Raw genomic sequence first — 25,534 nt, 5'->3', positions numbered from 1 at the left:
TGTTCAGTAGCTCAGTTGTGTCCGACTCTTTGTGACTACATGGACTGCAGCATGCAAGGCTACCCTGTCCTTCACTGTCTCCTGGAATTTGCTCAAACTCATGTCCATTGAATCGGTGATGTTATCCAACCATCTCATCCTTATGCATTAATAGTAATCAGTCAATCAATCAGCCTCTTAATCATCCAAGCAGTTATGTAACGACTGAGTCTTGGTGATGCCTACCACTGCGCTTTCTACATGGTAGAATCAAAAGAACTCGAAGCCCTGCTCTTTCTTTACCCCTGAGTAACATGCATTAGCTGAGCAGAAAAGAATCCTTTAGACACAGTGAGAGTAACAAAGTGCTCTTTGTACTCAAAAAATAATGACTGCAGTGGAAGCTGGTGTGGGCTGGAGCTTTTTGGAAAGGGAGCCTGAGAGGAACAAGAGAGCTGAGAAAGGCATGAAAAGGATTACTAGAGGGAAGGGGAAAAGCAGGATCTGGGTGGAGAGCTGTGGGCAGCATCTTGGAAAACTCCTGAGTGCCTGTTTATATACAAGATGGCACTTACTCCTACATTCCCAGGCTCCCTGCTTCAACTCACAGCACTTCTATCTTCCAGGGTTGGTGGGTGATTTTCACCCTTTGTCCACACAGGAGAAATCAGGGGCAATGTTCAAGGGTGAGACGCCAGCTCCATTTTGGCGGCCATGTTATTCTTCCTGTGCGGATTGTCCTGGTCTGTCCTGGAAAATTGGACTTGTTCTCTCTCACCAACTAATCCTGATGAAAGCAGGCTTCAGGGTGCCCAGGCTCCCCATCCTATTTCCACACAGCCCTGAGCAAACCAGCAGGGCCCCTAAACTGCTGAGAGGAGCTGTGACTCTGGTGCCCAGAGCAGAGGCCCACACTAAGACAGTGCTGGGCAGTGTGAGGGGCTCACCCCAGCTCCTGGCGCCACCCAAGATGGCATCTTATGCCAGCTGTTCAAAATCTCCCAGGACACAGGTGGATATGAGAGCTACCCAGGCAGGTCCCAGCAGCCAGCAAGCTGGTCCTCAGCAAATGACTGGATGTGGAAAAACTGGAACTAAAAGGATAAAGGGAGAAGGAAATGGCAGCCCACTCCAGTATTCTTTCCTAGAGAATCCCATGGACAGAGGAGCCTGGTGGGCTGTTGTCCATAGGGTCGCACAGAGTTGGACACAATTGAAGCGACTTTAGCATGCATGCAGGCATTGAAGAAGCAAATGGCAACCCACTCCATTATTCTTGCCTGGAGAATCCCAGGGACAGAGGAGCCTGCTGGGCTGCCATCTCTGGGGTCGCACAGAGTTAGACACGACTGACGCGACTTAGCCGCAGTAGCAGCAGAAGGATAAAAAGAAATTTCAGGACTGTCCTCGTTAGTCTATTTTAAACTAAGCAGAACTCCAGGCAGCCATGTCAGGGACAGCATGATGTGCACATAAGATCACACGCCGGCACAATGAAATAAGATGGGTTTCTTTGATAACAGCGACAGAGTGTGGGGGTCCTAGTCCTGGTAGGGTTGCTCTGTGTCTACGACAGAGAGCCTTGGGGTTGCCTTCCTTCAAGGAGCAGCCTGTCCACAAATGCTCAGATGGGGCTGGATGCATTCCTAAGAATCTTCCAGACCCAATCAACCCAGAAGGCAGCAGAGCCTGAAGCGAAGCCCAGAAGAGAACACGGGGCATCATGTTACAATGCAGATCCCTGGATCTTCCTTTAGAGACTAATTCAGCCACTTGAGTGATTCTGACACAGGCTCCAGACCGAACTGGCAAGCACTGCTGAGAGCTTCGGCTCTGATGCCAGTCAAGAGGAGTAAAACAACCCCTCTTCACCTAGGAGCTAGCTCAGTGACTTCTTCTGTCCTCAGTCAGAATAACACCCTGTCCTGCAACCTGGTTAGCTTATGTCGGAGAAAACCAGTAGCAGCTAAGGGCTACCTCCCGGGGCCCTCCCCTCCCGGCACGGCCCCTCACTCCTTGGCTGGGTGGGAGAGAACATACCCCAACAGGGGCAGTCCACCTGTGGATTCCCGGAGCTCCACACAGAGCTGCCCCAGCAGAGGGGCGGATAAAGTCCAGCACTGGCTGCTTAGCCTGTGTCAGGGCTCCAAAGGGAAAGCAGCTGTGGGCTCTGCCAGCCGCGTCTTTTGACGACATCTGGAGTACCCCTCACTGTGAGAACCGAGAGACCACTGCGCTTCCTCCTGGATCTCCGAAAAGGAGGGGCGGGCAGACCTTGTAGGCTGGAGGCTCTTCGTGGGGGAGGCTTCTGTCTCCAAAGAGCCTTTCTGTCTCCTGGGCCTTCTGGAAGGCCCCGGCCGGTCCTCAGTGCCGTAGGACTGTGGACACACGCGGTCAACGCTCTCGGAGACCGGAGCCAGGCCTCCTGATCTGTGCGTGCGCTCCCCACCTCCTCACCCCGCAGGGCCTGAGAGTCCCTGCTTCTCAGGGTGACTCTCGGCCAGTTCTCCCTGCGGCCCCGGCCCCCAGGTCCAGAGCGGATCCAGTTGCCCCCCACCCCCACCCCGAGCGTTCCCAGCCCGGCCGACTTCCCCGCAGAGGCCGGGGGCGGTGCGGTTCGGGGGGGAAGGGACCGCAAGTGGGGGCGGGTGCCTGAGAGTGTGTGAGCAGTTCAAGTTCAGAAGGGAGATCTCCGGTGATAACCCAGGCCCTGGATGGCTGAGCTCGACAGGAAACCTCGAGCTAGGAGACAGCTGTGGGCCCAGGGGTGGAGCTGCTGCTCCCAGTAACCGCAGGGAGAGGCGGTGAGAGCCCAGAGCCCACCCTGGCCTCCGGGGGAAGGACCTTAAGGTCCCCTACACACACACACACACACACACACACACACACACACACACACATACACAGAGTCCAGAACTCCTCTTCCGCTGGGGCAGGGCTATTCTTCATGAATTCGGTTGGTAACCTTAGGCTGGGGTCCTGCACACCTGGGCTTTGGGTGTGTGTGGTTGGAGGGAAGAGCCCAGCCCACTGCTGGGTGGCCAGGGCCCAGGGGTAAGTGAGCACGGCCACCTCAGGAGAAGCCCCAGAAGCCTGCCACTGCTTTTTTCCATCTCCTTTCCGGGAGGGACCCCAGATATGGGACAGTGAGCTTGGCCTCATGAGGGCTCAGACTTGCCTCTAAAATTGCAGAGAATTTACCCTGCCCTGTAAAGTATATATAATTTCAAATCAAAATAGCATTTCCTCCCGCCAGTCTGGCAGAAGCTAAGCTTGGTAGGCCAGCCTCACCCTGCGACTTGCCCCGCAACCTACCACCGTGTAGCCAAAGGAGACAAGCACAGGGCCTACCGCAGGGGACAGAGCATGGCCCCAGGCTCAGGGAGCTCCTCGGCTGGAGGGGCTATCAGTCAAGCAGATAGGTATATAGGTTTTTGCTATGGGTGCTGTGCAAGCCGGGAAAAGTTAGCCTCAGTTGCCTGGAGTCAGTAGGAGCCTTCCCAGAGGGCAGATGAGGGCTTCAAAGATTGCCTCTCTGGCTCCCTTCGGTCTGATGGTCTCCCTTGGGTTATTCTGGTAGCGCAGCTCCTGATGCCTCGAAGTCTGCTTGGCTTCTTAGGCGCCTGACTCCCGGGGGCAGTGGCATGAGTGGAGTGAGGCAGTGGGTCAGAGCTACTTTCACCTGCTGGGCTGGTGCTCGTGTCAAGGATGGGTCAAGGAGGAACTTGAGTATGAAGGTATCTCTTTTCTGCAGCACTGATAACAATAACAGCAACTATGATTGTGCTGTGGACTTCCCTGGTAGTTTAGAGGGTTAGGGTTAGGTGTCTGCCTGCAATGTGAGAGACCTGGGTTTGATCCCTGGGTCAGAAAGATCCCCTGGAGAAGGCAATGGCACCCTACTCCAGTACTCTTGCCTGGAAAATCCCATGGACGGAGGAGACTGGTAGGCTACAGTCTATGGGGTCGCAAAGAGAGCCTGGACATGGCTGAGAGATTTCACTTTCACTTATGATTGTGCTATGCATCAGGAGTAATTGTTTTTATATTTATGCATAAAAATATTAAAACTTCCCAAAATATCATTTGAGTGAACATTTCTGTATATATGAATTACTTCCAAACCCCAGTAAGTCATCACCAGAAATGTACTGCGCCACATTCAACTTCAAGGTGCTTTGCTAGATGGACAAGTCTGTATCCCTCCCTCCACTTTCTGCTTGCCTAGAACTGTGCTGCGCAAACATGGACTTATTTAAGGGTTCATGTCATTTGTTTTGGTTGGGTTAACATTATAAATGTAATATATTATCACAAAGTTTCAAAGAACCCAAAAGGGTGCAAAGTAAAATTTTCCCAAACTCTCCCTCAACTCCTTCCTCTACAGAGTTACTGTGAATAATGTATTTTGTGTATGCAGCAATCCAAATATATAGGTAGGTAGGTAGGTAGATACATAGATATAGATACTTTTTTATTGTGGTAAATTTTCATATAAAGTTACCATTTAACCATTTTTTAAGAGTACGATTCAGTGGTATGAAGTACATTCATAATGTTGTCTAACTATCACCACTATCTGTTTTTAGAATTTTTTTTAACTATCATAAATTTTTAATTTTTTAAAATTTCATCTTAACAGTAAAATAATTAACAATACACTGTTTTTGGTGGGTAGCTCTATGAGTTGTAAGATTTGGATAGATTCACGTAACCACGATCACAAACATGATACGGAGCAATTTTCCTCCCCAACTCCCATATGTATATTAAAGTTTTATATATTCAGGACTCAATCCTCTTTTATACGTGTGATTCAAAAATATTTTCTCCTGGTCAGTGGTTTCTTCTCAAACAAAGAGAGTATACTTAACACATTGTGTACAAAACTTGTACACCAAAAAGGATAAGCCGTGTTTACAGAAGCTAAAGAGTCCTAAATGGAGAGATTTATCATAATCACGAATGTTTCCAGAACTTGTTCATCATCCCAAACATAAACCATCCAGATACATTTTTATGTATAAGTGTACATGTGCAGAAGGCAATGGCACCCCACTCCAGTACTCTTGCCTGGAAAATCCCATGGACGGAGGAGCCTGGTAGGCTGCAATCCATGGGGTCGCACAGAGCTGGACATGACTGAGCAACTTCACTTTCACTTTTCACTTTCATGCATTGGAGAAGGAAATGGCAACCCACTCCAGTGTTCTTGCCTGGAGAATCCCAGGGACGGGGGAGCCTGGTGGGCTGCCGTCTATGGGGTCGCACAGAGTCAGACACGACTGAAGCGACTTAGCAGCAGCAGCAGCAGCATACATGTGCAAGCTGGGCTTCCAAAGTGGCTCTGCTTACCACTGCAGGAAACGCAGGGGCTGAGGGATAAATCCCTGGGTCGGGAAGATCCCCTAGAGAAGGAAATGACAACCCACTCCAGTATTCTTGCCTGGAGAATCTCGTGGACAGAGAAGTCTGGCGGGCTACAGTGCAGGGGTTTGCAGAGTCGGACATGCCTGAGTGACTGGTCATGCACACACATGCGCAGGCTATGTAATACGCCTTTTCTTGTTCATACACAAATACTGTATACATCACTCCAGAGCTTGCTTTTTAATCTAAGTATCTCGAAGATCTTTCCATAGCAGCACATACAGAACTGTCTGTTGTGTTTATTTGAACTGCTTTACATAAATACACTGAGATTTATTTATCTGGTTTCCAGCTGGTGGACGTTTACATTGTTTGTCTTCTTCTGCCTCTTTTTATTTTGCTCCTGCAGATAATGATGTAATAAATATCAATAAATGTAAAAATGTGCTTATATCTCTGCATACTGTGAGGGTTTATCTGCAGACTCACAATAAATGAAAGTCTCAAAGAAATGGCAAAATCCCACCTGGAATTTTTACATGAGGGTTTTGTTCTAGAGCGGATTTCTTTTAAATGGTGCTAATGTTCAAGAGCATACTGTGGGCTGTGTGTGAAAGAACAAAGGCCTGGCAAGACCTGGCCTCTCCTCCAGGCTTCCTCCTGGCTCTGCAACATGCACACCACGGGACCTCAGGAGTCACTTCATCTCCCTGACCTTCAGACTCTTTATCTGCAAAGTGGAGCAAGTAAGATCTGTCCAGCTTACAGTTCATGAGGTTGCAAAAGGGTCGGATATGACTTAGCAAGTAAACAACAGCAATAAAATATGTAGATATATATACACATATACATAGATACTGCACTTTCTGTGTGTGTGTGTGTATATATATATATACATGTATATAACTTGTTTATAACTGCCTGGCACAGAGTAACTGCTGTCCACTAAAATGAGACATTTGTCTGCTGGCCTTGAGGGGCCACTGGGAAGGTGTAATAAAGGGAAAGAGCTGAAATGTGGATTCTGCTTACCAGGGGAGGCCATGATCTGTCATTGCTCTCCTCCCAGAGCGCTGATGAGCACAGGCGCCATCTCCCTTGGCTGTCCTCAGTGTCCTGTGCATCTCTCTTGGTGGGAAGATCTGTTTCCTTGCTCGCCTCCCTGCTCAACGGTGAAGCCATTTATTTGTGTTTTTGCTTGCTCCTCACTGCCTAGCACCATGCCTGCATCTCCTAATAACAATGGCCTATCGTGGTGTTTTGAGTACCTACTATGTGTCAGGCACTGTGCTAGGTTCTTGCTTACGTGCAATATGCTCCCTCGTTACAATTTCTCAGAAGTCAGAAATTATGCCAGCTGCCTACATCTGATACACTCACATTCTGAGGTACTGGGAGTTAGGATATATGAATTTTGAGGGTGTTCATTGGAAAGACTGATGTTGAAGCTGAAGCTCCAATACTTTGGCCACCTGATGCAAAGAGCTGACTCATTTGAAACGACCCCAATTCTGGGAAAGATTGGAGGCAGGAGGAGAAGGGGACGACAGAGGGTGAGATGGTTGGATGTCATCACCGACTCGATGGACATGAGTCTGAGTGAACTCCGGGAGTTGGTGATGGACAGGGAGGCCTGGCGTGCTGCGATTCATGGGGTTGCAAAGAGTCGGACACGACTGAGCAACTGAACTGAACTGAATTCAGCCCTTAACAGATATAAAGTTGGTCTGACGGTTAAGAATCCACCTGCCAATGCAGGGGACATTATTTCAATCTCTGGTTCCGGAAGATTCCATGTGCTGCACGACAACCAAGCCCGAGCACCGCCACCACTGAGCCGAGGTGCCCCATCTGCTGGAGCCTGTGCTCCACAGCGAGAGAAGCCACTGCAACGAGAAGCCTGCACGCCGCAGCTAGCCGCCGCTCACCACCAGAGAAAGCCCACAGGGCGCCGGAGAGCCAGCACTGCCAGCAACAAAAAAGCAAATACCATTAAAAAAATTACATGGTACTACCTGAAACTAGCCCGGCATTATTGATCAACTATACTCCAATAGAAAGTAAAACTTTAAAATTGTCTGGCACTAATAAGTGATGTAGTCAAGTTGATTAGGATGTTCCCCAATGGATCAGCCTCTCTAGGCACTGGTCAGTGTGGGTCTCACGTGTGATAGCAGGCCAGCTATAGCTGTTAACCCTGTAGGCCTTTCAGCCCTCTGCCTTCTCAAAGAAAGAAGGCCATTTGTGAAGTTAGGATATCACCTACTGGATCCTCTGAAAAAGAAGGTCTCCAAAGCCTGGTGAGGATCCTTTCTCCCCATCCCTGAAGACCAGCAAGTCGTCCAAGGGCAATACCAACTGGTGGTTAGGACTCTGGACCACACGGTGTTTGGATTATGGATTCAGATAGATCCAGGTTTAACCCTGGCTCTAGACCGCAGGCAAGTTATTAAACATCTCTGAGTCTCAGTTTCCCCAGCTGTAAAGTCATAGTTGCTGTAAGGATCAAATGGGAAAACTCACACGTGCTTCCTAGCACACAAGTGGTTATAACTATCATCCTGTGAGTCTAGCCTAGATATCCCCTGCTGCAGTGAAAGTTAGTTGCTCAATGAAAGAGCCACTCCCCGGAGGGGGAGGTCTGGATGCCGAAGGTGCTGCGGTGGACGGGCTGGGCATCACACCCAGCACAGGCAGCCCATCACAGCTGCCACAGCCTTCCTGAGCACACATAACTTCCTGTTTTCTAAATTCTTAGCCTGCAATGTCATCACCAGTTGCATCTGAGTCTGGAGGTGCAGCTGGGCAGCAGCCAGACCCTGAGCTCAAGGTTGCAGTGGCAAAAGGAGTTCAGGAGGCTTGGAAGCTGTCTGCTCCTACCTGAATTGTAGGCTATTAGAATCAATACCATGAGGTCCTACGTACTGAGAGCTCACCAGCCCATCCCACTTACCTCACACACCCTGGGAGGTAGCTATGATTATCCCATATTCATACAGCTAGTTAAACAGCAGAGTCAGGATTCGAACTCAAGTTGCCTGCCTTCAGAGGGTTTGTTCTTGCTGTGATGTTAAAGTGCTCCTTATTAAGGGGGAGACAAGCTGGACATGGGTGGGATTTTACAGTCTCTATAGATGTGGGAGAATTTGTGTTCTTTGTGCTTTTGGAAGTAGATCTAGGACCAAAGCTATTTTTTTTTAAAGCTCTGAAAATTTGAGCTCTCCACAAGTAATTGATGGGTGGTGAGCGGTTCCAAATAGGAAAAGGAGCACATCAAGGCTGTATATTGTCATCCTGCTTATTTAACTTATATGCAGAGTACATCATGAGAAATGCTGGGCACAAGCTGGAATCAAGATTGCAGGGAGAAATATCAATAACCTCAGATATGCAGATGACACTACCCTTATGGCAGAAAGTGAAGAGGAACTCAAAAGCTTCTTGATGAAAGTGAAAGTGGAGAGTGAAAAAGTTGGCTTAAAACTCAACATTCAGAAAACAAAGATCATGGCATCTGGTCCCATCACTTCATGGGAAATAGATGGGGAAACAGTGTCAGACTTTATTTTGGGGGGCTCCAAAATCACTGCAGATGGTGACTGCAGCCATGAAATTAAAAGACGCTTACTCCTTGGAAGAAAAGTTATGACCAACCTAGATAGCATATTGAAAAGCAGAGACATGACTTTGCCAACAAAGGTCAGTCTAGTCAAGGCTATGGTTTTTCCAGTGGTCATGTATGGATGTGAGAGTTGGACTGTGAAGAAAGCTGAGTGCTGAAGAATTGATGCTTTTGAACTGTGGTGTTCGAGGAGACTCTTGAGAGTCACTTGGACTGCAAGGAGATCCAACCAGTCCATTCTGAAGATCAGCCCTGGGATTTCTTTGAAAGGAATGATGCTAAAGCTGAAACTCCAGTACTTTGGCCACCTCATGCAAAGAGTTGACTCATTGGAAAAGACTCTGATGCTGGGAGGGATTGGGGGCAGGAGGAGAAGGGGACAACAGAGGATGAGATGGCTGGATGGCATCACTGACTCGATGGATGTGAGTCTGAGTGAACTCCAGGAGTTGGTGATGGACAGGGAGGCCTGGCGTGCTGCGATTCATGGGGTTGCAAAGAGTCGGACATGAATGAGCGACTGAACTGAAATGAACTGAGCTGAGCTTTCTGTCACCTGAGATATTCAAGCAGAGTCTGGGGGTATCAGAGAAGAAATTCTTTTTTTTTTTTTAGAAGAAATTCTTATAAAAGGTGGGAAGCTCTCTAGAAGAGAGAAACTCCAGAAGCATCCAAATAGAGTGGAGAGACTTTGCATCAGATAAAACTTGGGAACTCTTTAGCTGAGTGATCTTTCTGAGACTCAGTTTCCTCATCTGAATAGAAGTGGCACCATTCTTCCCGTATCATACAGAGTTGTTCTGAGGATTAAACCGGATAACTCAAGGGCAAAGAGTTCTCTATGCTGAACACAGTGCAGATGTCAGCTGTCACCATTTGGTGAAGCCGGGAGTTCTCAGGCTGTCCACCCACTCTTGAGCTCCTGCTGTAAACCAGGCATTTTCTGTATATGCAGTGTCTGGCTTTATTCTCATATACACTGAAGGAGGGGTCGCTCCATCTTGAGCTGGGGAAACTGCCCAGGTTTAGTCCCCAACCTTGGCATGAAGGAGTGGGAAGCCCTGGTCTCTCCTGCGGCTGCTTGTGCCTTCAGAGCCTTTATCATGGTGGAAAAGTTGACCTGAGACCGTGCCACCAGACAGGGCACTTCCCCACACGCTGGCACCTCATTTCATTTGCATAACCCCCTGTGAAGTCAGTCTTAATAAACCCCTTTGGCAGATAGAGGAATTGAAGCTCAGCGTGGTTAAGAAAGCTGTCCCAAACCACAAAGCTAGTAAGAAGCAGATTCAGAATTTAAATCTTAGGTTTCCTGGCTCTAAGGCTCACGTTCTTTCCTCTTCTTAAGTGGCCTCGTCTGTGCTCGGTGAGGAGGGGAAACAAGCGAGTGAAATCAAAATGCATCATCTGTGCTTTCCAGGCCTTGCTGGGGAGGGAGACACAATGTGAAGAGTTCACAAGCTGCTGTGACTAAGTGTCAAAAGGCAGCAAACAGGAACAGCTGTGAATTCAGAGCTAGGTGAAAGTTCTATGTCCTGCAACCAAAGGTGGGGTGCACCTAAGGCAGAGAGGTTAGACAAGTACCTGGACTCGGGGACGCAGTGTCCCATCCAGCTCGTCCCTAACCTGCAGGTGTACTCAGGAAAAGTACTCTACTCCTCTGGTCTCAGTTTACCAGTCGGTGAATTGGATCTAGTAATCGCCCCTTGCTCACCTTCTGGGCTCTCATGAGAATCAAACTTGATCCGGTACAGGAAGTCATTTCAAAAGAACATGTTGGGATTCAAATGGGAAGTATCCTTACTAATTGGATGTGATGGAGTTTGACAGGTGCCCTGCTCCTGAAAAGGATTTGCTGGAGGGGGAGATGGGCATCAGTGTGTGTCTGTAGATTTGGGCTACAGCAGGACCAGGTTGATAAGTCCTGTTCGGTCTGTTTATGAAAGCTAATAGTCTGCCTGGGAGACAGACAAACAGCACAATTCAAATACATCCCATCCAGAAAAACCAGACTCTAGTGCCTCCAGGCTGCCTTTGGGGACCCAGAATCTTTCTGTTAATGGTCAGTGCCATGAAACTTCCACACTCCTGGCCTTTATGAAGATGGCAAAAGGGTGTACAGAAATGCCGAGCTCACTTTTGCTAATAAGACTCATACCATTTTTAGACGCAACATGTGGAGAGACACGACTCTCTGCCTTAGGTGCGCCTCACCTTTGGTTGCAGGACACGGAGCTTTTGCCTCGCTCTGAATTCACAGCTCTTACTGTCTGCTGGCTCTTGACACTTTGTCACAGCAGCTTGTGAACATTTCACATTGTGTCTCCCTCCCCAACAAGGCCTGGTTCCCCCTGGAGCCTCCTCTGGGTGTCCCACAGGGCCTGTTCCAGGCATCCGATCATGCAGGAGCCTACAATAGGCAAAGAGTTTATCTGCAGTCTTTATTTTGTTGTCATTGTTGGTTGGGGTCTTGAGTACTGCAGGTCAGGAGATGCAGATTCAGGTAACCCTGAAAGAGTGTTCCAAGGAAGAGAAAGCATCTGCAGTTTATGAAGACAAAAAGCCACCAAGCTGTTAAGAGTTGCCTGCTGAGAACTGGTTGGCTCTAACATGAGGTGGAAAATATTTGTCCTTAAGGAATCACAAGTTGTTTCAGAGTGTGGGTTCCATAAGTAGATAGATCGTCATGAGTTATTTTAAGGTAAGGGTCTAGTAAGGATCTTGAATTTCTGGCAGGTGTCCTGGGTGACATCACTGGGTCAAAAAATCAGATTCCATCCAGGCTGAGATGTTCATAAGTCATACTTTCTTAATGGTCTCCTGGCTCAGTTTTAGAGAGCTCTTTTAGCAACACTCATGCAATTTTTATTTTCATTTCACGCGTGCTACCTGGCAGGAAGGCTCCAGTTTATTATGCTGTTGGCCCACTTCTCCAGTGCCTACTGGATGGATGACAGTATAACGACAAAGGGAGGCTGGGGAACACTAGCATCCAGGCTCCCAGTTCAGGCGGACCCTGACCATCCGGACCTACACCAAGTTAGTAATGGAGACTGGAGTGAGCCTGTGGGCAGGCACTCTCATGGTGGTGGACAACCGCAGGTCACAGACTGGGTCCCCTTTGCTCCCTGTCTTCTAATCCCGGATCCACTGCAGGAAGTACTTGAATGTGCAGGGTCAGCTCTTCTGAAGCTCCAGCCTTCTTTTTTGCCAGGTTGTGTTTTGCCCTGGAGCAACTGGAATGACCTAAATTACTGCTCTGTCTCGGCCTGACCACCTCGGGTGAGGCCTGATCCTGGAGTGCCTATAGGACAACGGCAGCCTAGCAGCACTCAGACGGGTCCCAGCCCAGATGGGCTTCTGTCCCATGTTTGCCAAGTGTCCATCCAGAAGTGGGGGTCCAGAGAGGCTGGCTCTGTGCCTTGGGACCTGGATACAGTGGAATGGGGTTGGGGAACTGGGAAGAATCCTCCTAACTCCCCAGATTTGCTGAGTCTGTCTTGCGCAGGGGATCAGAGTGGTTTGTGGAGGACCAGATTGGAGGGGAAAGGATCATGGGGTCAGATTCCACTCCCAGCTTTCACTCTGCAGCTCAGCTGGGAGCACTACTCTTTTGCTCTGCAAATAGGGTGAGATTCTTTTTCACCGGGCCACTATAATGTCCTGGCCTGTGTGAGGAGGATGCTGGGTTCCAGGAGGCCCTGTCATTTTCCTCAGCACTGCTTTTCTGATATAAAGGCAGCACCTTCCGAATGGGAAATCATGTGACTGCTCAGAATGCATCCTCCCAGCAAGTGCTCTCTGGCTTAATTGGTGTCGCCTCACACGCTCTAGTCACCTGTGCAGCTGTGAACACCCGGAAGTCAGGCAGATCACTGTCCCTAATCCTATCTGGTTTAACAGTTCTTGACATGATTTGACCCTTTCTCCCTCAAACAAATATATTGGTGGTGATTTGGGGAAAATAAATCATGGTGATAACAATAGCTGATGTATGGAGCACTTATTATTAATACATGCCAGGCATTAATTATTTTATTGAGATAGTTAAGCCTCACCATTACCTAATGAGACAGTTAATATTATTATCCTGCTTTATGGACGAGGAAACTGGGGCTTGGAGAAGTTCAATGATACACAGTTGAGAAGTACACAGAAATTGCAGTGCATATAGAAGACTGAGGCTTTGCTTTTGTTTTTTGTCTCTTTTTGGCAGTGAGATTTATACCTGTGGTAGGGCACAGATGTATTGCTGAGAAAGGCTGTGCCTGAGGGACACGGCAGCTCTGAAACTTGGCTCTGCAGTGCGCTAGCCCATGCTCACGCCTGGTCCCCACCCCAGACAATTAAATGAGAACCTGGGGTCAGAGTGGACCCCAGGCCAGTTCTAATGTGCGACCAGGATTGAGAATGAGAACACTTAATCGGTATCTGGGTACTTGTGCAAATTCTGGGGTTCTCTTGGGTGCTGTGGATCTGGGGCAGAGGATGGGAAGCATGAAATAAAACAGGTTCTCCTGTTGTTTAGGAAAACAGCCACCATATAACCCCATTAAATACCTCTCTTAGGGACTGAATGTGGTGGGGACAGAAACGAGATGCTCAGGGAAGGAGGAAAAGGGGGTCTCTCCTTTGGGGATGGGGAGGCAGGGAAGGAGCCAGAACCTAGGCGTGTCCAGGGCTCCTGAATTTGAGTTGTCATCTTGGAAAGCTGCCTGCTGTTCAAGGGAAGCCCCTCCAACCTGGGTGTGGCCTCAAGAGCTAAGACGTAAGCCCTGAAAGAGCAGGGACTCAAACGCTAGACATGTTATCCTTATGGAGGAAATTTACAAAAACACCTACCAGTACATTCTCTCATTTGGGTCTCACCACACCCTTAAGGTAGACAGGATGACCCACTATTTTACAGATGGAGAAACTGAGGCCCCGAGAGGGGAGGTGACTTGCCCAAAACCACATAGCTACTTAGTGGCAGACGAAGGACTATTGATAGAACCCACCTGATACCCAATCCAGGGTTCTTTCTATTTCAATATCCTCTGACATCAAGCAGATGCCCAATAAATATTTAATTAACCACACAACTGAATTAGGCCCTGGGTCCCTTCAAGGAACTTTCTGGATTATCACTGCCTTCCTCAGTCCCATTCTGCTAGCCTGGTCACAGTTGGACTCGGCAGAGGGAAGTTTCCTACCCTGGGGTATGTGTGGTGATTAATATCCTTTTTTTGACCAAACCACACATAGCACATTTGTCTTTGGTCATGAAATCATGCTGCTGTTCAAAAAGAAAGAAAAAAAAGAAATGTGGTCCTATTACTTATTTCTGGGGAGGGGCCAAATCCTCTCCGCCACTGCACTGGCTCTGCACAACACCAAGAAATATTTCTCCTTATTTGTTCTAAATTTACTGTCCAGTAATTTTTCTGTTCTCATTTTATGTGACAGGCAACTAAGCGATTTTCTCCCAACCCTTTTTCTGAATCTCAACCACCCAAATAAATCTCCGCTGACACCCCTCCAGTCCTAAAAGGAAAAACAAATTACCCCAGCTAGGGTGGAGTGGCCACCAGACATGGCCTTTGCTGGGGGCTGGCTTGTCTCCTTATAGGCCTTCAGTGTGTGTGGTGTGTGTGTGTGTGATCAGTCGTGTCTGAATCTGTGCGACCCCATGGACTGTAGCTGGCCAGGTTCCTCTGTCCATGGGATTTTCCAGGCAAGAATACTGGAGTGGCCTTCAGATCCCCTACTTCAGACTTTACTCAGACAGACAAAATGGTTTCTGAGCAAGGACTAGGAACGTTTACAAAGAAATCAGTGCCTGGGTGGGGGTGGAGCGTCCTGAGTTAGGGAAGGAGTCAAAGGGTTGAGAACAGAAGGATTCAAGAGGGCTGGGGGTGGGGACTAGGGTGCAGCCTTGACTCACCTGCTCCCACGGCTTGTGGCAGAGGCCAAAACGTTGCTCCTGCAAGAGGGAGGGCAGGGCTGGGCCCAGGAGGTCGGGGACGAGGGGAGGAGGGGAGATATGCCACCTGGGCTCTCCTGACCTGCCTCTTACTCGCTGAGGGCTCCTGGCTAAATCCAAGTTCTCCCTGCCTGTGTCCACGTGGCGCTGTTGGGAGAAACTGACAAGTTATTACATCAAATCGTTGTCTAGCACGAAGTAAACACTAAAGAAATGTTATAGTTTTCACCCTGGTCAACAGAAGAGGCAGCTGAACTAGGGTAAATGACTTGCCCCAAGTCACAGAACTAATAAGGAAAGGCCTTCAAGCGCACATCTTGTCCACTGCCTTAGTCTCGAGGTAGTCCTTCAGGCGGCCATTAGAGGGCGCCCTCGGCCAGGGAGAGGTTGCGGCCGCGGGACTGTGGCTTCCGTGATACCAGGCAGGGGTGGAGTTAGACGCCTACTACACCCCATTTTACACTTGAGTTGCTGCACACATACCTGGCAGGAAGAACAGTCTAGGCTAAATCCGTGTCTCCTCTCTCACAGTGCAGTGAGCTTTCAAAAAATGCTTTTCTTGTTTAACCGGAATGTTTACTGTACCTCCTTCCCCAACCCCACTGTACTTTAGTTTGCGTAGTGCATACTGTGAGGGGCCCCTTGGCAATTTGGGGTGGCTTCCAGATGACGCGCTTCACACGGGGCTCGCACCTATCTGGGCTCCCGGGCTGGGAGGCAGCAGCCCAAGGTGTTCCCCTGCACAATGCGCACAGTGGGCAGTCTCACCTCCCCCACTTAGTTTTTGCCTCCTTCCTGTCTTCCAGGCTTTGTGGCCCTGCCAGGTGTCAGGTCCACTGCTGGGGCAGGCTAGGTTTCCCCAGAGGCCGGTCCAAGGTGGGAGAGAGGTTGTGGTCAAATGGGGTATGGAGAATGCAGCCAGCCTTCATCATAATTTCCTTGACCTGTCACGGTACCTGCCTCGCGCAGGCAGACATGTTCCTTCACCTGGACCTGGCTAATCAATCTCATCTCTCGACACAGCGGCACAGAGCTTCGGCCTGCTCGATCCTAAACTCTGCTACCTGCTGGATGGGATCCTCTTCATCTACGGCGTTATTGTCACTGCCCTGTTTCTGAGAGCAAAGGTTGGTGCCACTGGCCTCTGCGGGGAGGGCATGGGCTCCCCAACTCAGTGGATGTTTAGAGGGCCTTGGTCTTGGAAAGTCTCAAGCATGAGTGGTTGGTATCCACGGGCAAAACAGAGACCAAGTGTGCACACTGGGTGGGCTGGAGAGGTGGGGGGTGATGTTTTGCTTAGCCACACAAGAGTGGGAGGATGAGTGTTCAATTGATTGTACACTGGTGCTGGAGTCTTAGTGAAGAGTCATACGGATGTGTGAACCTTTAGGCGTCTCAAGGCAGAGGTTCTGCTAGGAAAAGGGGTTATGCTTCAGTGAAGAGCAGAGAGGTGGGGGCCTGTAGTCTCTTTCCAGACCCTGCTGTCCAACTGCAAACCCAGGCTTGGCCAGCCTTTTCTCCTCAAACCCGTTTTTCATCTGTACGTGGGAAGATTAACCCAGAGCATTGGTTTTCACCTAGGGCCCTGCAGGCCCTGCAGTATTTGGAGGGGCTGGGGCTGGGGCTGGGGTGGCCATAGGACTTTTGTGCCTTAACCTTTTTTTTTTTTTTGGATTTTGGACTTTAACAAAACATTTTATTATAAGAAACAATGTCTTACTTTCTTAAGTTTGAGGAACGCTGCCCTAGATCATCTGCCAGGTGTTTCCCAGTGTTCTGAATCTGCAAGACCTGCAGTTTCAGCTGAGGGGCATGAACTGAAAACAGAGCGAGGCCATGTGCCTGGGCCAGGTCCTCAGGACACAGTGCCACACGGACACAGTGCACCCGGGTGCAGGGGTCACGATGGAGGTGGGACCTCTCAACTAGTCCTCCGAATCCCTGGGAGGAAGCGGCCAGGAGAAAAGCCGGGAACGCAGTGGGTGCGGCCCGCGAGGCCGGCGCTTCTGCGCATGCGCGAGGGCACGGGCCTGGGAGCGGAAACCAGGGCGGTTGCTGGGGCACCTGCGGTGACTGAGCTTGACCCCTGCGAGGGGGAAGGACAGTTGGGCTCAGAAATGAAGCTTTCACGCCACGGGGGCCTGCAGGGGCCCAGCCCCAGCAGACAGGGCGCACGCCGTTTGCAGTGGAGAAGCGGAGCGAGGCTGCCCGCGCAGAAAGTAAAGCGCTTTCTCTCCTCTTCCCCATCCAGTTCAGCAGGAGTGCCGACGCCCCCGCCTACCAGCATGGCCAGAACCCGGTCTACAACGTAAGTCCGCCTCTCCCGGAGAGCCTAGCCTAGAAGGTGCTCGCCTCTCCTGGGACGTGGGGGAAACAGCCGCCAGGGGCTCGGCTGTGGGTCTGGTCCGCGGCTGTGAGCCCTGCGGGTTAAAAACCTCTCTGGGACCCAGTTTCCTAACTCGTAAAACGGGGATAGTCACCACGCCTGCTTCGTGGAGGTGCTGGGAGGATGCCGCTCCCTGGAGGTGTGCTGCGCGGCAAGCGCCCACTCGGTGCAGTGCCTGCTCCAAGCGAGCCCCCGCCCGGCAGCGGTTTCACGGACCAGAGGGATGGGGGTGGAGAAGGAAAGAGTACTTCCCTGCGGTGGAGAAGCGATTTCACTCCCTCCGTGCAATGGGACTTTGATCGAATAGATCATGCCCACCGCCCCGCCCCCCGCCCCCCCCACCGCCCCGCCCCCCGCCCCCCCCCCCCCCACCGCCCAAGTAATATGTTCTCTGAGAGGCTTTCTGAGATGATCCCTGCTCCTTTGTGAAGATCTGTGTGATCCCTGCTCCACTCGTAAAGAACTCCCTGGCCTACTGGCCCCATCCTCCTGAGCTTTCCTTTCTCATCTCTGACTCATTTCTGCCTCTTCTAGGAGCTGAATGTCGGCCGAAGAGAGGAGTATGCAGTCCTGGATCGGAGAGGGGGCTTCGACCCTGAGATGGGGGGGAAACCGGTAGGGCCTTTTTGTGTTTGCATGTATGTGTGTGAGTGTGAGTGTGAGTGTGTGTGCGGGCTCAGCCAGGCAGTTGGAAGAGAGCTCCTTGGGGCCAGCGCGCTCTTCACCATGCTGGACCTTGAGGTGTGAGAGAGGCCTCGCTAGGCGGACCGCTGGCCATCACCCCGTCCTCCGCCGCCGCCCGGGGCTCCTTTCTGGGTCACCCGGGCCTTCACAGCATGAATGCGGCAACGCTAATACCAGACTCTCAGCAGCTCTGCCTTTTCAGCTGTTGATGCCACACCCTGTGCGAAAGGGCGCAGCTGGAGGAGGCCCGAGGTGGGGTCTTAAGAGCAGAGCTCAGTTTGGGTGTGAGAGCACGTCTGTATGCCTCAGGCAGCAGGAGGCCATGAAGGCCCCCGGCGGCTAAGCTGGCTGCAGGGGCGCAGGGAGGACGCGGGCTGAGGGGGAGCCCACAGCTGGGCGGAAGGGGCAGCGGGAGGGTGCCTCAGCTCTCCTGGCCTGGATTCCTGTTTCTCCCTTGCTAACTTCTTCCCCTTCTCTCTCCCAGCAGAGGAAGAAGAACCCCCACGAAGTCGTGTATAATGTGAGTAGAGGAGGTGGCATATTTTTCCTTGGAAATTTGGGGGGTAGGGCTGGAGAAGGGCTCTGGACAAAGGTTTTGGCTCCTCGCCCTGCAGTCTTTGCCTGACTTGACTCTCACTTCCTGGGCGGAATTCCGCCTCACCTGCTTGCTGCCTGCAGTGGCTGGTTGTAGGAAGGCCCCTCGGCCTGCCGCTGGAGTTCTCAGATCAGCCTGGTTGGGACCTAGTAGGGACAGGGAGGTCGAGCTGGGCAAGCCCCTGGGAGGGACTCCTGTTCCTAGGAGCCAGAGTAGTCCCTGAGTTTCGCCTCTTGTTGAAAACCTCCCCATCCTGGGTGTTGATCAGTGTGTGGGGGACTACTGCAGGGGGTAACCTGCTGTAAAGAGAGCTACTTCTTCCTATGGCGTTGGCTATGTAGAGAGACAACTTGCTTAAATAAATAATCTTGGGCCTTCGAGTGAGCTCTTGCATTGTCCAACATGTGCAACCTTTGGCTAGGACTCCACATCTTATCTCAGGTTCTAAGCTGAGCTTCTCAGCTCAATGCAAAGGGCTGGCAGCTCAGAGGTTTCCAAAGGGCTGAGGAAGAGGGTGGGCTTGGAGCTGATTGTTGGAGCCTTGAATATAGAACCCCGCCCCCCCCCCCAACTTGGGAATCTAGAGGTTTCCTTTTGCAGGGGAGTCCACAGTTTTCTGCATTGGTTGGTAAACCAGTGTCTCATGCCCTCTTCTTCAGGAGCTAAGAAAAGACAAGATGGCGGAGGCCTACAGTGAGATCGGGATGAAGAGTGACGTGAGTGTTGCCCTTTCTTTGTTCCCCAGGCTGGGGTGGTGTGGGGGATGTTCCAAGAGTCCCATCCCTTCCTCCTGGCACCCGCAAAAGCCCATGGGATGGCCGCCAGAGGCAAAGGTTAATCCAGCTGTGTCATCTCTTGATAAGGTACTCAGAAAGGCCTGATGCTCTTTAGGATTAAAAACCAAGTTAAATTCTAAAATGGCCTATGCTTTGCAAAAAAAGGTAAAATCTGTCACCATTAATAATAATCATGTGATTAATGTGTGTCAAAGTATGTTTAGCACTTGGCATGGTAGGGCCCCTGTTCATAAGCAATTAAGAATTTCCAGATGGTGAGCGTGGAGCACTGAACCTTCTAAGTTTGGTCCCTCTGTAACTGCATATGTAGCTTACCCACAAAGCTGGCCTGGCTCGTGCTTTACCAGGCAGATGGTCTCATTTAACTCCCACAATAACCTGATGAGACATGTGTGCCCTTCCAGGCACAAGAGGTTCAGTAACTGACCCAGGGTCATGTAGCTGCTGATGGGGAGCCAGAATTTGAACAGACTCTACAGCTGGAGCTTGTACCCATGACATAGTTGCCTTTCCCAGAGTATAAATGACTAGATGCGAATTTTTTAAAAATTTATTTCATTGACATATAGTTGATTTACAGTGTTGTGTTAATTAAAGTGATTCGGTGATTATATACATTCCTTTTCATATTCTTTTCCATTACGGTTTATCACAGGATATTGAATCTATTTCCCTGTACTATATAGTAGGACCTTATAATTTATCCACTTTATCAATCATAGTTTGCATCTGCTAATCCTAAACTCCCAGTCTGTTCTCTCCCTATCCTCTTGACAACCATAAGTCTGCTCTGTGTCTGTGAGTCTGTTTTTGTAAATAAATTCATTTGTATAATCTTTTTAGATTCCATATGTAAGTAATATCTTATGGTTTTTGCCTTTGGCTTACTGAGTATGATAATCTCTGGGTCCATCCATTTGCTGCAAATGGCATTCTTTTTTTTATGGCCAAGTAATATTCTGCCATATATATGTACCATGTCTTCTTTATCCATTCATCTTTTGATGAATGTTTAGGTTGCTCCCGTTTGGCCTGCTGTAAACAGTGCCACAGTGAACACTGGGGTGCATGTACCCTTTTGAATTGTAGTTTTCTAAGATCGTATGGTAATCCTACTTTTAGTTTTTTGAGGAAACTCCATAGTGATTTTCTTAGTTAGCTAAGAATTTTGAGAGCTGCAGAGATGCCCGATTATTCCAAGCAGTGGGCAGTGTGGCCAGCATCCGTGCAGCCCAGATCCGAGATCTGATGAGGTTCTGCGCCGGGCAGAGCAAACCTGGGCCTCATCAGAGCCCGGCTTCACCGTACTCTGCGGAGGCCAAGGTCTAACCAGTGACCTGAGGGCCTTTTTCTCCCTGGGCAGGGCTGCTGGCCAGGAGATGGTCAGCTCTGACTATTGGGGCCCTCCGAGTCGGACCCTTGAGCAGGAAGGCTGCTGCCAACTCTCTGACTTTCTAGCCTTTTCTTGTCTCATTCCCACAGAACCAGCGGCGAAGAGGCAAGGGGCATGATGGTGTTTACCAGGTAAGTGCAGCTGGCGGTGCCTCTGGTCTGCACTGCTGGCCCTGCTTCCCAGGATGGCACCATCTAACCAGGCCACGGTCAGGCTCCCTTGTGTTTCTTGTTGGCAGTGCCAGCTCTTCAGCAGCTGAACTTGGCAAGCCAAGGGCACCCCTTCAGGCCTGTAGTGACTGCTCTGCCAGTCAGTCCCGGAGGCGGGGTTGGGATTCAGCCTTTCAAGCACATCACTTGACTCTAAGGAAGAGGCAGTGGGAGCGCTAGGAGAACAGGGCAAAGCAGACAAGTGGCAGTTGCCCAGAGGTCTTGAGTAAAGGACAAGCCATTTCCTGCCTCTTTCTCCACTGCTCTGGGCCCTTGCAGAAGCCTTGCTCTGCCTCATTCTCACACCTAACAGGGTGGGTGAGAAGACTAAAGTAAACAAATCAAGAAAAATAACTTTAAAAAGAAAGTGTTGTTATAGTCGGGCGCTTAGTTTTTGCGAATCAGTGTGAACTGCGCACGCTGAGCACAGCCGGCTTCTCTAAACACAGAGCCTGAAGCTGTAGCGGGACAGCTCCCAGGCTGCTGAGCTGGCGGGGGCGGTGGGGGAGGGGGCGGCGCAGGCCAGGTTGCAGCAGACATCTGCTGGCCTCCGGCCGGCCCACGCCCACACAGGGCTTCTGACCTCCTCTTCTTTTCTCATGTTTTTCCCAGGGACTCAGCACGGCCACCAAGGACACCTATGATGCCCTCCACATGCAAGCCCTGCCCCCTCGCTAACAGCTCCTGGAGTTTCAGCACTCACAGGCCAGACCTGTAGACGCCCAGATTGTTAAAGATACAGGATAAAGCATTTACAACCTAGCTCACTCATATTTCTCCACCACCCAAGTATTTCTCTTTATGAATGGGATGCTTCAAGTTGTAACATTTGGTCATACCCAGTTCCAAACTCACACAGAATTTTGTCCTTGGATGCCGGGAGAGAGTGCATCCCCACGCGCTTCCTGAAGAGTCCACTGTGAACGCAGCATGTTCTGAGGTTTCCTGGGGACTAGGCAGGCCCTACTCCCTGCAGCTCCAGGCTCTTACCTGGGAGTCGGGCCTCCTCCTTCTCAAACACAGCTGAATTCAGGGTGTGTTTTGTAAAGTCCCCAGAGAAACCGCAACCGTTAGTGCATGTCCTAGTAGTCTGTATTGTTCTGTCAGGTTTTGAGTAGCTTTGCTCCGGCTGTAAATTTGGCTTCAGTTGTTACCGTACCCCCTACTTTCAAGGTAACTGGTGATTGGGCCAGGAAGCGGGCAGAGGGGAAGGTGGGAGTAGGTAGCGGTTGGTACTGGTATATCAGGGAAGGGAGCAGGGGAGCCAGAGGCCTGGGGAGGGGCATGACGGAGCCCTCCTGCAATCAAGTGTACATTCCCCATGATAGAACTTGTATGCAAGGCCATGCTGTCCCTTTTTTGGGACCGAGAGATGAATAAGCCTAGCCTTGCCCTCAAGGAGCCCATGCTCTCACAGGGAAGCGAGCTGTGAAGAGTCTGGGATGGAAGAACATAGTGGTGTCATTGCAGATGGTGAACAAGGTGAGCAGGCAGCGAGAGAAGCAAGACCACATTCTTTGCAGCCACTTGTTCACCTCATGGAATGAGACAAACCCATCATGGGGAAGGCCTTAAAGGACGACTTGGTATAGCTCGAACCTAGAAAGATCCCAAAGGACAGTGGCATCACAAAAAGCCTCAGCTGACTTGTTGGAACAGGGCTGTGTAATACAAGGGCACATGGCGATGGATGGAAACCCACTCTGCTCGGTCTTAATTTATACTGGTTTGCTAGAGCCTTACTCTTTTGCATAATAAATAACTTTGGTGAAAATGCTTTACTGTGAGCTTCATTTAGACAGTCAAGCCTGTGGGGGCAGAACTGCTGATTCTTGGGAGAGAACAGGATGGTTCCCCAGAACATGCTGGAGAGCAGGATTCATCCAGTGGCCCAGCCCGGGCTGTGCCTGGGGCAACACGGTGTCAGGATGGGCACGGCCTTCTGTGGGAGGTGACAGGAGAGAGCCCTGGGTGCAGGGCTCACAGCATGGAGCAGCTTGCGGTGTGCAGGTGGGAGAACAGGAAAGAGACCAGCCAAGGATCCAGGTGTCGGGAAGAGAGAGGGTGTTGGGGGTTATGAACAGCTGCCAATGCCACAGCATGAAACCTGTCTATAAGGTATGGGGAAGGGACAAAAAAACATTTTGGGGTCAGATTCTGCCCCCAGAAGTGACCCTGGCCCCAGCAGTATTTTGTCGTAACTGTAGTGGCTGTTCATAAGGCCCTAACTCAATAAGCCTTCCCAGGTGGCTCAGCGGGCATCTGCCTGACAGTGCAGGAGACATTGGAAGATGCTGTGGAGAATCAAAGGGCACCCCACTCCATCCAGTGTTCCTGCCTGGGAAATCCCATGGCCAGAGGAGCCTGGTGCGCCGTAGTCCATGGGGTCTCAAGAGCTGGACATGACATAGCAACTGAAAGAACTCAGGAAGCCACCAATTAATATTGGGTAGATTTTTAAAAATGACATTGAAATGCAAGGCCATGGCTATTAAAAGCCCCTGAGCATTTGGGGTTCCAACAGGAGTGATGTGCCTCTCTGCCAGGCAACTCAGAGACAGGATGCCTCACAAAGGCGTTCGGTCTGTACCCTGGTTTCAGAGGGGAATTGAGTTCCACCCACCAAGTATTAACTAGCACCTTCCTCTTCCGTACCTAGCACTTTGCAAGCTACCAAGGAGGCTAGAGAAGCATCATCACGGACTTAGGGACTTAAAATTTTGTCACTGGATTTCGTCCACACCGTGTAAAGAACTCTGCATCACACTGCAGTGTTGTGATCCACACGGGACCCTCAGGCAGAAGCAGGGATGAGTGGCCGCTGATGAAAGCGTGTGGACAGAGCTCACCAAGGTACAGAGCTGTGGAAGGGTTTGTGGAAGGAAAAGAGCTCTGAGATGGCACAGAATGGTTGAAAACTCAACCCTAATTCTGTAACCTGGTCATGGGGCAGATTACACCATGTTGTCCCAGCTGCTCTTCCACTGGCTGCAGTTCATGGAGACAAGTGACAGCTGTTTCCCGGCTGCTGCTGCTCTATCGTCTTATCCGGCGTCTTAAAGCTGAAGTTAGCTTCCTTCTGTTAGTCAACGTGAATAGGCCTCAACCTCATACCTAGTTTTAAGGTCAGCTAAGTTTCATATAGGCTGTGTATGACCCATATGGCTGGCCTGAAAATAAGAATTTGACCTAATTCTGTCAAGATTTTGACTCAAGAAGTAGGAGGAAAGCTGGCTGTAAGCTGTGGGTGCAGGAACTTGCCCAGGGTGGCTGGGGGATAGGACTCGCTGGACTTTGTGCAAGACAACTACATGGAGAAGGCCATCTGGAGAGGATGGAGTGGACGTACTGGCAGAACAAAGCTCCAGATCAAGCTGAGAGTGGCCCTAGTCGTCGGAGAGAGAAAAGGCTGCAGTAAGAGAACTCACATCCTTTCATGAGGAATGTGCTTGCTTGGCAGATACCCCTGGAGTGGATTAGAATATAACCTTTTCACAAAGAACTACAGGGAAACAGGTGGAAATTAGTGCTCATCCTCAGATCTGCATGTGACAAATGGGTTTTACTTTCTGAAGTCCTTCTCATGCTTGTGAGCCTGCTGCTGTCTCTACCAAATAGCTGACTCATATTAAAATTGTTTTAAGAAAATAACAAACTGAAAAGCAAGGTATAAATATGAGACAGGGTAGACTGGCAAAGAGTGAGGCATTCTTTAACATAAGAAGTGGGGAGAGGAGAAGCCAGTATTTGTCTTCCATTTTGGGCCCCTTTCGGGACAGCAAGCATACCCTGAGGCCATAGTGTGAGCTCTCTTTCAATCTGACTCCTCATTTAAGGGGATGCACAGATTCAGTTCATATACACTAGTTAAAGTGGACACCTCCCAAAGCTTGTTAGCAGGCTGAAGTTCCCTCTCTCCAGGAAATTCACTTTGAGATTCCAATTTTCCTTTTTATGCAGTCAACTAATTGCATTAAGACACTAAATGTTGGCTATAAGAAGCCAGAGGGAGCTAAGTTGTGAACCATCAGACAGGAGAAAGAGAGGGCAAATTCAGGATTACCGCCCTTCAGAGGACACCAGAGAATGAGTGTTCAGGACCCGGCAAGAAATGCTAGAGGCACGTGGCAGTCTAAACAATCAATTTGGAAGAAGTCAAGTTCAATGCCAGTTCTGAAGTCAAATACACAGTGAGAGGGGAGTTTTGAAGATTTCTCTCACAGGTCAATCAAGGGCTTGTGTGTTTGATCACACAAAGTCCTCAGGCCTGAAGGAGACCACTGCCTCCAGACTCAGGGTCCCAGAAAGCCACTAGGGCCTGGGGAGGGAGCGCGGTGGTGGCCACAGGCCCCATGGAGCAGAAGGGGAAGTGTGCAGGAGTCGGGTGGGGGTGGGGGAGGAGCCAGCGTGCTTACAGGGACCCTGGGGCTCCTGAGAGCACCTGCTGGAAAAAATTAAGTTGGAAGGCTTAGGGGAGTAGTGTGGGAATATGTGAAGCATCCAGAACACCAACATGACAACTTTAGAGAAACTC

The 25,534-nt window shown here is 50.2% G+C and overlaps 1 protein-coding gene across 2 annotated transcripts in view; it reads left to right on the top strand.

Annotated features, from left to right (window-relative positions):
* The window catches only part of CD247 (CD247 molecule), an 85,642-nt gene extending 62,868 nt beyond the window's left edge, over positions 1-22,774 (top strand). Inside the window, exons 2-8 of one of the 2 annotated variants that reach the window (XM_069548299.1) lie at positions 15,960-16,063; positions 17,188-17,244; positions 17,857-17,937; positions 18,494-18,526; positions 19,261-19,317; positions 20,881-20,922; positions 21,613-22,774. In XM_069548299.1, the coding sequence (XP_069404400.1) occupies positions 15,960-16,063; positions 17,188-17,244; positions 17,857-17,937; positions 18,494-18,526; positions 19,261-19,317; positions 20,881-20,922; positions 21,613-21,678 (440 nt within the window). In that variant the 3' untranslated portion in view covers positions 21,679-22,774. Of the gene's footprint in view, positions 1-15,959; positions 16,064-17,187; positions 17,245-17,856; positions 17,938-18,490; positions 18,527-19,260; positions 19,318-20,880; positions 20,923-21,612 lie in introns of both variants that reach the window. The other variant, XM_069548290.1, reaches the window with a different exon arrangement.
* The last annotated feature ends 2,760 nt before the right edge of the window (positions 22,775-25,534 follow it).

This window comes from Ovis canadensis, chromosome 1 (genome assembly GCF_042477335.2).
Source record: "Ovis canadensis isolate MfBH-ARS-UI-01 breed Bighorn chromosome 1, ARS-UI_OviCan_v2, whole genome shotgun sequence".
Classification (NCBI taxonomy): domain Eukaryota; kingdom Metazoa; phylum Chordata; class Mammalia; order Artiodactyla; family Bovidae; genus Ovis; species Ovis canadensis.
The sequence above is the reverse complement of the archived record's forward strand: the minus strand, read 5'-3'. Positions and strand labels throughout refer to the sequence as shown.